Source organism: Heloderma suspectum, chromosome 5, assembly GCF_057233095.1.
Source record: "Heloderma suspectum isolate Gila_16-S chromosome 5, 16-S_ref, whole genome shotgun sequence".
Classification (NCBI taxonomy): Eukaryota; Metazoa; Chordata; class Lepidosauria; order Squamata; family Helodermatidae; genus Heloderma; species Heloderma suspectum.
This window is the reverse complement of record NC_139462.1, coordinates 156,708,213-156,719,933: the sequence shown is the minus strand read 5'-3', so window position 1 is coordinate 156,719,933 and position 11,721 is coordinate 156,708,213. Positions and strand designations below refer to the sequence as shown.

Below are 11,721 nucleotides of genomic sequence, written 5' to 3'. Positions count from 1 at the left end.
AAGCCTAAATATACAAAACACCATCATTTAGAAGACTTATAAAATTAAAATGTGATGTCATCCAGATACACACAGGGCAAAGGAAGCCTTTCACAAACACATACACATACAGAAGGCTCATATAATTGTATTTTATACAACCTTTTATGCAGATAATCTAATGGCACTTTACAAGCAATGTATTCTAAAAAAATATCCTCCATTTATGTCATAAATTCTGAGAGATAAATCACTCCCCCACAATCTTACAAGCCTTTGTGCGACAGGGTAGGTACGCCCCCAGTTAAAGTAATGGAGATGATAAAGAGAGTGATCAGCAAACTATGAAATTAGGTGTAAGTAGAAAATACAGCTCCAATCCACTACAGAGGATTGTACAGAGAAGTAACTTAAACACATAAAAACATTCCACTGAAAAGAATATACTGCCCATTTGCAGTCTGGTATTTGAGACCTGGAAGTTACATGTTTTCGGGAGAAGTCTTTAGACAACCAAGTTTTGCTGACTATACAATGCTATCTTTTCCTTGTCGGTTCCAGTTTTTGTGGTGCCAGTGTCTTGCTATCTCTCCATTTATTAAAATTCCTGTCCTAGGAGAGTTTGGAAGGCTCCATAGTGAACCTGGCAGAACAACTAACTGACCAGATACATAATCCTCAGTTCTGGCCTACCAGATTGAGGAGGAGGCCGCCTCAGACAGCTGATTTGGGGTGTCACGAAAGGGCAGCCATTTTTTACTTTGTAATGTGTTATTATTGTATTTTTTTATCTCCCAGGAAGAGATCCTTGTGGGATTTTCCAGTGCTGCCAAAATAAAGTGGCCAGTCTTGGGTACTATGCATCATGACTTTGAGGCAGGAAGGGCACCCACTGTCGTGGTTCAGGCACCAAATTGTCTCTGGCTGTCCCTGATTCCCCCACTTTTCCATCGGAAGTGTAGCTGTCACAATTGCCTTCCTTTTCTCCCTGAATTCTGACAAGCAGTTCATTCTGCAGGGTCTTCTTTATCTGTCCAAAACCAGTAACCCTCATGCTGCTCCCGAATCCCTAGGCCCTAGAGTCTAGGCCAGGGGTTGGGAACCTCAAGGGCCAAATTCCATTTTGGAGAAGCTCTTGGGGGCAGCATTCCAGTGGTGGGTGGGACTGAAGGCAAAAGGGGTGGGGCCAAAAAGACAAACAAACACCAGCATATTGTAGCATGAAGGCCTCACTGCCAGTAACTAAGCTTTAGGGGAAGTATTTCAATCTTTTAGAATGGGGGACATTCCTTAAAGGCCAGGAAACCACCAAATGATTGGTGGTTGGGGGAAGGGGCTGGGGCCAGAGGGAGCAGTCATGGCCATCCAGGGAACCCCAGAGGGCCCAACTGGAACCCCAGGAGGGCCAGACTTGGCCCTTAGGCCTAGACCTTTGGTCAAGGATAGATATCATTATATAGAAATGTCTTTGGCATACCAGCTCATACAGTGAGAAATTATGCTTCAACACTATCATCTTTCGAAGTTTAATTCTGGAATGAACGCCTTGCTTGTCTCTAAGCATTGCTCCTCCTAAACTGACCAGGGAACAGAGGGGTCTGGGGAACCATGGCAAAGGAAAACCACTGAATTAGTAGGAATCAGCTACAGATGAGAACCATTCTGTGGAGGGGCCCCATTCAACATCATGTCCTGTGGAGTAAAGTTCCAATGACATTGGTCTAGAGAAGGAGATGCCTGCTTTTTCGATGCTTAGGTTGCCTTTTATGCTCTCTTTCTCTTTCGTGCATGCTATAGTGGCACCAGAAAAAGGAATATTGGGGAGTAAATATTGAGGGGGCAAAGTGCATTTCGGGGGGGGGGGAGCATGTGAAAAATGCCTTTCATTATATAACCATGAGAGCCAGGAAGGGGTGGGCAAGCTACTTGTCTGGGGGGCACTTACACTCCTGCCCCCCTCTATTTATTTATTTATTTATTTATTTATTGCATTTATACCCCGCCTTTCTCCCTCTCGCAAGGAACTCAAGGCGGCTTACATTATCCTCCTCCTCACCGTTGTATCCTCACAACAACAACCCTGTGAGGTAGGTTGGGCTGAGAGTCTGTGACTGGCCCAAAGTCACCCAGTGAGCTTCCATGGCCAAGTGGGGACTAGAACCCGGATCTCCCGGCTCCCAGTCCGTCACTCTCACCACTACACTACACTGGCTCTCACTCACTGGCCCTCTAGTGTCTCCATTGTATATATAACTGAAGGCAGCAAGCCATATTGCTCAATGCTTAGAGCCCAAAATACTCTCAATAAAATTGGATTCAGTGTCTCCTCCAACAGGTTATTGGCTGTCAAAGCTCACCATGACTACAATCTGTTAGGGGATATGTGTGTGGACACAGTCCAGAAATGACCACTCTGTCCACACACAGCCCTGAATACAGATGCAGAGGTTTTGTGTGGTGCACAATTTTGTGCAGACAGATCATGAGATTTTTGCTTCTGCATCTTGGGCATCTTTGGTGAACCAGGGTGAATATGTCTGAATAATGCTTGCATTGCATTGGTTACATTACCTACTTGCTTGTTTTGATTCAGTAATCTGTGTCATTTTCAAAGCGGTTTTTGCTCTTGTTCCATGATGTTCACCATTAATAACTGGAAACCCAGGTCTATTTCCTATTCCAGTGCTGGGAAATATGCTGAATCTTCTTCATTCTGCCCCTCTGGTCAAGCAGTTTATATTTAACCAAGTCATCCTCTGTTCTCTTGTTGAATGTTGGGAAGGTGGTACTTGTTGAGGCAAAATTGGGTTTTTTGGAATGGTGCATTGGAGGTTTGATGGCTGGAGGGGAAGAAGATAAAAACAAAATTAATGCAGGCTAATCCAGTGTGGGAGTCTGTGGATTCTCTCCCTCCACTCTTTCATTCCATAGACACACAGTAATCCATATAAATAAAAGGGCAGGTAAGATGAACTTGCACAAAAACTATGGAAAGGGGGTTTACAAGGGAAAAAAACAACATAGCTATTTATCTCGTATCCTTTCTGAATGTCCGTTTCAACCCACTCAGATGCAAGTCTTGAGCATTTGATTTACCAGATTCTAGTTGTTCTCAAGGCTTGTACTAGACCTCCCTAGGGAGAGGCAGGTGGTCACTAGGAGAGCACAGATGTATAGTGCAAGCTATAAATGTATACATTATTGATTGGGCTGCCTTGCAATGCACATATTATGCCTGCATATGAATACCAACACATTAAACTAGTACTGAGCTAGATTTAATGTGTTGGTGTTTGTATACAAAGGCCTATACAATTCAGGACCAGGATATCTCAAGTAATATCTCCCCCTGTACGAACCTCCCAAGCCATTATGATCTTCAGAGGAGGCCCTGTTGTCCATGCCACAGCCTGCGGATTTCCATTTGGCAATGACACAGAGAGAAGGCCTTCTCTGCACTGTGGCGCCCATCCTGTGAACTGATCTCCCCAGTGAAGTATGTCAGGTGACAACACTGGTACATTTTAGGCATTTATTTAAAATATATCTATTTGCTTTGGCTTTTCCCAACCATGAGCTGTCTTTGTACCAATCTCATGATACATGTGTGTGTGTGCGTGTGCGTGTGCGTGCAGGATTTGTTTCAGATGAGAAGTGCTATATAAATATTGCTCATCATCATGTCTACTCATAAGTAAGTCCCACTGAGATCAATAGGGCTTGCTCCCAGGTAAGTGGGTACAGGATTGCAGCCTTAATCTTTTACATTCAAATGGCGTTGAATCGTGATTGCCTTTCTTCGTCCAAGCATTACCGCAACAGCAATGAGCATCCACATTCGAGCAGGACCTCAGATATTTACTCAACCATTTTAAAACAAAGTTTGAGACTGCTGAAGTGGAACCAGGTATGGCTGAGCTGCTAAAATCTGGCTCTTCCCTGCGACTTCAGTAATGGTAATTGAGACTTCATGCCACCTTGCTTGCCTGTGAACAGAGATATAACTCGCCGCTCCTAACCATGTGGAAGACAACTTTCCTTAGGGGGAAACGTTTAGAACTATGTAGCAAAGAGAAATCCATTGTGGTGTAGTGAATCAAGTGCTGGACTTGGATCAGAGCTATGTCCTAATTCCTGCTCAGTGATAAGGTTCAGTTAGGCAAGTCACTTTACCTAACCCACAGGGTTGTTGTGAATGCGATAGGTTCACATATGTCTTGGAGGAAGCATGGGATACAGACAGGAGGTACTGTTAGTGGGTGGTTTGTCTGCCCAGCTAAGTGATGGTCAAGCTATCCTGGAGGGGGCTGCAGACCTCCTAACGGAGGTTAGGTGTGTAGTCTGAGCGTACGCCTGGATCCAGCATTGTCACTAGAGGCACATGCAGACTCAGTGGCATGGAGCACCTTCTATCCCCATACTATACATTTCAGAGAAATAGCATTTTAAATACTATATGACCATATCATTCTTTCCTAAGGAATATTTTTCCCAGGTAGGTTACTTAGCAATTTATTTATTTTGTTACCAGCATTCCATAAATTTGTATTTTGCTATGATATCCCTTAAACAGACAAGCTGGTCTGAGCTGGTCTGCAGGGGAAGAACTGCTGTTCCAGTGTTGCAATCATGGTGCCACCAATGGTGGTGGAGAAGCAGCAATCCCAGCTGGGGTCACTGGGGGCAGGAGGCGGCTGTAGCCTTCTCCACGCCCCAGCGACCCATTCCCATGTGTGTGTCTATGTGTATGCATGCATGCATGGGGTGTGTGCAAATGTGTGTGCATGCATGTGTGTATGCACGTGTGTGTACCCACACCTGCCCATACGTGTGCACACATACAGCCTCCAACCCAGCACTGCAAGCAGCCCTCAGGGTCAAAAAGGTTGCCCAACTCGGCCTTAATCAGTTTTGATGGAGAAATTGATAGCAATATTGGATGGTTTGCTAGTCAAATCTATCACAGCATAGTAGGGTCAGATTCAAGTAGACCCACTGAAATCAATGGAGTCATCACTAAATTACATCGCATTAATTTCAGTGAGTCTACTCTAAGTATGACTAAATCTGGATTCAACCCCCTGTCATGTAATCGTTGATAGCACTGATAAGTTGTTCGGAAGGATGAAGGAGTACAGATCGGTGAGACATTTGTTCCATTGAGTTTACTCACTTGGCATCTGCTGGGCTTTTCAGGAGCTGAGACCGTTATGTTCGAAAGTCCACATTTTTGTGAGCTTTCTGATGCAACTTGTGTCAGATAAAATATGCACATTTTTGTGCACACAAAATGCATGTATTTGAGAAAAGTGCGCACCAATCAGTTTTTCAGCTGGGTAAAGTACTTGGGGGGAAATGCATTCATTTAAAAATGTGCACCAAAAATATGTACATTAATGCATACATTTGGAAAAATGTGCACACATTCCATACAGGGTTTTTGTTTTGTTTTTTTCAAAGGCAAGCTTGTGTGGAAATGGGACAAAACGAGGTTGACTTCAAAAAACCAAGACCGAGATTGACAGATTTACTTCCAAGAGAGGAGTAAATCCAACCCCACCCCACATGCCAGTTCCCGCTCTGGAACAGTTGAAAGGCACCATTACTGGTTTTGTTCCCAGGGCTAACTGCACACAATCATGGCTGCTGGAGGAATTAGTCATCACATGAGGAATATGGGTATTTGAGCCTGTGGGAATGCCCCTTATTGGGATTGTAATGCCCAACACTGTGGGTGTAATGCCCAATACACTCAGCCCTTGTTACATACTGACCTCAATATTTGAATGTAAGCATGGTGCAAAAATGTGTGGAATGGCTGTCGTAGTCATACAAACGCAGAGAAAAAACCAGTTAGTGTCAAAATGCACGTTGGAGAGGCGTAACTTTATTAAAGAAAGCAACATGGGACAGTTGGCTGCATACATTCCATTCAAGTTGTCTCTGTATATAATTCTTGAGGAGAATATAACAAATTAGCATTGTGAACAGAAGTAGAGTTATTCCAGGGCTTCATTGCTCAGAGCATAATGTTAAAAAAAACCAAAGAGGATAAAAGGTTTTGTTTTTTAAATCAACTTAAAAAGAAAAGTCTGTTTTTATAAATTGTTGCCACTGATTCCTTAAGATGGATGTTCATTGTTGCTGGTTTTTGAGTTCAGGTAATCTAGGGGGAAAACGTACACATTAATGTAAATACACTTAAAAATGACTGCTGCTGATATACAGGAGAGTAATATGGAGAGAAACTTCTGCTAAACTCATGCTGGGTTTTTTGCATCAGTTTAGTACAGGCTGCACAGTATAAGGCAGCCTGACCCAACCTGTTGCCCTCCAGATGTGTTACTATGGTGCTCCATTACTAGGTCTGTTCAAAAGACTTCTGTTTTTGATTCAGTTCCTTTACCCTAACACCTTTGCTCAGGTCCGCTGAAGCCTACAAAGCCATTTTACAAATGAGATTGCTGCATCCCATGGAGTAAGACAAGGCTGTGTCCTTGCTCCTGTTCTATGTAATATGTACCTGGTAGCTCTTCCCCATGTGTTGGAGCCATGACCTTCTCACCCGGCCAAGATTAGTCATACTAAAGTTCTACTTCTATATGGCGATGGTGCTGTCTTGGTCTCTCAGACTAGGTTGGGCCTTCAGAGCCTGTTGTGTGGCTTTGCTGATTACTCTACAGAAAACTCTAAGGGATTTGTTTTTTTCTAAATGTAAGGTCAGATTTTCCTGGTTCATGGGGAACTCCAGAACTGAGCAAGTGGGCTTCTATAAATATCTGGGCATATGGTTTCATGAAAATGTTTCCTAAAGAGAGCAGGGGAAGTATGTTAAGACCAAAGCTAAACAAAATGTGGGTGCAATAACCCGCTTCTTTTATATGAGGGGTGGGCAATTCCTCCCAGCTGCTGTCCAGGTCTTTAAGGCCAACATCATTTAGCAGATTCTTTACAGGGCACCAGTTTGGTTCCCATGCTTTAAATGCACTCTTGAAGGCATCCAGTCATTTTTTCCTTAGGGTGTCATTCGGTGTCCCTAAGTGTGTTTCTGGAGCTGCCTTGAAGTTAGAGGCTGAACTCTGTAAATTGTCCGGCGTGGATCCATGCTATTCACTTCTGGCTTCGCTAGAGACTGGTGCTCCCTATAAACTCCCTGGTATTCCAGATCTTGTCAGATTCCTTTGAAGCCCCTTGGTCAAAGGCCATGATGAATAAAATAATCTTGATAGGGCTCTCACCTCTCATGCTATTATCTAAGGATTTAGCAAGTGCTAAATCAATTGTGAAACAGATGTTGTTGGACATAGACCTACAAGACCTCCAGGATGCTGCTTGGCGTCCATGTTCCCCTCAGTCTTTTCCATTTTCTTTCTTTAAAGATAGGATGCCCTATCTGTGCTGGCTAATGATCCCTAAATATAGGAGAGCATTCTTGTTAGCTAGATTTAACGTTCTTCCCTCTAAACTTTTAGATGGCAGATATAACAAAATTTCATTGCTTGACAGATGTTGTCCTTGTAATATTGCCAAGGTGGAAACTATATGGCATGTTTAATTGTGTTGCAGTTTTTATCAAGGGGCTAGGAATGATCTTTTAAATCCTATTTTACAGTCCTTCCCTGGTCACCCTACTGAATTCTTAATGACCCTATTACTTCAGAGCTCGGATAAGTCAATTACCGAGCAAGTGGCCAAATTCCTGAATCTGGCTATTTTTATTAGATCTATTATGACTAATTGTTTTCCTAAAGTTAACTGAATGTTCTGCTCTATGTATGCAATTGATTTTATCAGTTGGAATGGTCTATTGACTGCAGTAAAGATTTACTAGGTCTGTTCAGTATGTAATTTTTTAATTTTTGGATCAAAACATTTAGAAGTGGACAAGTACTATTATCTTCAATTCTCAAATCAGAGTAGTAACTTAATTATTTATGTAACTATGAAGAATTACTCCCTGATATAGAGTTGGGCAAACTCTCCAAAGCTCACTTCGAATTAACTTGGACATTCCACACACAGAAAAATGGAAGGTCTTGCATAATTTTTTCCCGGGTGAATCTGAGGGTTCAGAAAAATTACTTGCCTACCCTCCCCATCCCCCAAAGGCATCTCCACCACAGGGCCAGCCCTACCAACAGGCAAAGCAAGGCAGTCACCTCAGGCACCAGATTTTGGGTGGTGTAGTGGGGGCAGTAGCCCCCCTGGCTGTTCCCCTTTGTTGGAGGACAGAGCTGTGTCTTCCTTATAGTTGGCCTGCACCCCCTAAGCTGGCCTGCTGCTCTCAGGTGAGGTGGAGGATGGTGTCCCATGACCAGAGTTGAAGTAAGATTCAACTGCCAGCCTGATCAGCTTCTGGGAAATGGGAGGGGACACCATCTTGCCTTTCTCCTCAGGCAGCAAAATGTCTTGGGCTGGCCATGCTCTTCCATACACTCCCCTGTTCCTTTCCTTATCCGCAATCAGCAGCAGAGGCAGAAGTAGCAAGACAATATGAGGGCATTTCTTCCCTTCCCTCCCTCCTCTTCATTGCCCAGATGCGCTGGCTAACAGCACGCCAGGGAGTCGGGACGACAGGAGATGTTGTTGCCCAAGGGCTGCTGCCCTTATTCAGTTTAATGAAGCAAAGCAGAGGGGGAAATGTACTGCATAGGGATAAAGGGGGAAAACAGTGCATTGGCAAAATCCAAAGGTGGGGAAGGGGAGCCCACTCCTTGCAGGTCCTCTTTTGCCCGTATGGCATTTTCTGCCTTCCTCTTATACAATCTAATTTTCTTCCCCCAGAAAGAAAGAAAGAAAGAAAGAAAGAAAGAAAGAAAGAAAAGAAAGATTCTTCCTCACTCAGATCAGTGAAGCAGCCCAGCCCAGCCCTATCAGCCGTTCAGTCGCCTCCATGATACAACCTCATTTCTCCTAGCTTCTTGGCTCAAGGTTAAAGAGGTGCGAGAGCAAAGGCACTATAATTTTGGGGAGGAGGGGAGGGCAGCTGGCCAATCAGCAGCTTGGCACCCGCCAGTGCCACCAATGATCTCGCCTTCTCCACTCACTCCTCATCCATAGTCTGTGTCCGTAAAAGCACACAGGTCCCCACGAAACTTGAAACATGCATGTGGAAGCCTGCTTCAGTGAATTTATGGGCCCCACTGGACTGGGCTCCTGCTTGTTAAAATAACTATGCCACCAGACTTAGAAGAATTCTAATCCCAGATCTGGTTTTAGATTAGACCTTTGCGTGTCAACATGTTATGTAGATGAGCCATCATGGCTAAATACGTATACTAACCTGAACACGTTTGGTGGCGGGGAAGCGCATGTTTTTCCTAAAAATGCCTCCAAGCAATTGGGCTGGCACGCTGGTATGGGAATGCTGTTTTCTGAAGAATCTCTTAGTTTTCTGAAAGGTAGAATACATACACAAAAGAATGTCAACCCTAATGGGTTTTTTTAAAAAAGAAAAAAAGATAACACCGGACAAACTGAAGCAGAAGTTATCTACCTCTAATACTACCTCTAATAATACACTAGGCAGCGCAGCTAGAGGAAGTCAGCACTTGGGTAGAATACTTAGTTGCTATTGACTGTACAGTACCTTAGTTTAAAAATTGCTTCGGGCAACCGGCATAACAATGATCTTCATAAAGTGCACCTTGATTGGGTGCCAGAGTTTTTATTTTCAGTCACTGTCCACATGATGGTGTTATAGTGTGTGATGATTCGAGGTGTCAGAGGGAAAAATATCCAAGGATCATTATGGCTGGCTTGCTGGATTGTCTGGAAGAAACATCTGCTGAACTTGGTGTTACCTTAGCAAATGTAACTGTTTGCCACATGGCCATAATATACAACTCAGCTATGACAAAACTATGACATAATATTTTTAAAGACTTATGTACAGCTGTACTGTGCTTATTAGTAAAGCTGACTTATTTCCACCTGATTCTACTTAAAGTAGAACAGGGCAGTGAGGACAGAAATGCATAGTTTGATTGAATCTCAGGCATTTAATTCATATCCAGCTTCTCTCAGAGATCAGTGTTGTTACTTTTCAGGGATGTCACTAGCTCCACCACATTAGAAGGAGACTTTCGATTGAAGTAGGGGTAAAGAAATGTTATGATGTCAAATCATTTTCAGTTCTCTGGCATTGGACACACGGGCTCTGACCCAGCTAAAGTTCATTATGATTACAGCTGCAGTCTTCTGCACACTTATCTATGAGTAAGCCCTATTAGACAAAGTGGGTGTTACACTGAGTAAGCATGCATAAGATTGCTCTGCATTGCAAGTCCCATTTAAAGCAATGGGAATTAAGTAAGTTGTAACTAACTTGTCCCATTGGTTTCAATTAGACATCCTGTACATATTTATGTGGAAGTAAACCCCACCAAATTCAAAGGATACTGCCAAGTAAGCATGCATAGGATTGCAGTCATACAGTGAAATACCATTGATGTCTACTCAGAAGTAAGTCCCATTGAGTTGAATGGAGCTTACTCTCAGGTAAGTAGGATTATATATAATTAATTAATTAATTAATAATTGTAATGAATAAATACATACATACATACTTAAGGTGCTGATCTATGATCATAATAAAATTTATCTATCTACGTACATATTTAAATCTGTGTTTCTTTCAAAATATGTATTTAAATGCATATTTTCTCTCAAATATGTATTTTGGGTGCAATCCCATGCATGTTTAAAGAAAAAAAAGTCCTACAACTCCCAGCATGCCTCAATGCTGGGAGTTGTAGGATTGTTTTCTGTCTAAACATGCACAGGATTGTGCCTTAACTGTACATTTTGAGACAGTTAACCGCCAAGAAGTACATGACTACATTTGGAGAAGTGTGAAAAATGGTGGATAGCTAAATTCTAATCTACACATTAGTTTGAGAATGCAGATCAGATCATTTTGTGTAGGAATTTGCAGAGATCAAATTCCTCCTGCATCCATACTGAGAATTAGCATGCCCTCTGAGTCCAGTTTTATGAGCCACGTTTAAAGAAATTGGGAAGGAAGCAGTGTAGTCATATGAAAACAAATCAAATTGTAAAGAATTCATAATACAAAATTAGCATTGTCAAGTATTTTTTACTAGACCTGCTTGTTACTTATTCTATGTTATAAGGCTCAGGAGACAAGTCTGTAAAAATTGCTGGCAACCCTATTCATTATATAATAGAAGGTAAAAAGAATCCCATTTGTTCATCGTAAGAAACACACAAATTAAAAAGCAGAGGAAGATGATATAGTAACACTCATTTCCTAAGCACAGAGTGTGGATGAGATTGCCCCTTTCCAACTCCATGTGATCCAGCACATTTCCCAACCACCACTGACTAAAACCCAAAATTAATTACAGATTAAAGTGTTTTATAATAGTTTAGGTTATAGATTGATGACAAGATGGAAAACAAATACGTCTGAAAAGAAATGAATCATTTGACCACTGATCCACAGCAGATGTAGAGACAGTCTCATTATGAACCATTAATGTTGGCATTGGTGAGCAGATACATGAAAATATTTGAATTGGAAGAGTCAGTTCTTACAATAGAACAACACTAATTAGCAACTTTTTAGATTATATCTGAGTGTATTTCAATGCATATTTCCAACACGGTGGACCCACTAACCTGGCAAAGTAAGCCGATTTGTGGAATCTGGTACTGGTGCGGCTTTCATAACTTGCTTTGAACCTTTAAAAATAGAACAAATGTGAATTATAGCAATGG

At 42.3% G+C, this 11,721-nt stretch overlaps 1 protein-coding gene across 1 annotated transcript in view; it reads right to left on the bottom strand.

Moving 5' to 3' along the window:
• Nucleotides 1-2,646: 2,646 nt before the first annotated feature.
• PDE1C (phosphodiesterase 1C) overlaps nt 2,647-11,721 on the bottom strand; it is a 257,158-nt gene continuing 248,083 nt past the window's right edge. The window contains exon 16 of the mRNA XM_084859810.1: nt 2,647-2,819. Within this exon, the coding sequence (XP_084715936.1) occupies nt 2,647-2,819 (173 nt within the window). The remainder of the gene's footprint in view (nt 2,820-11,721) is intronic.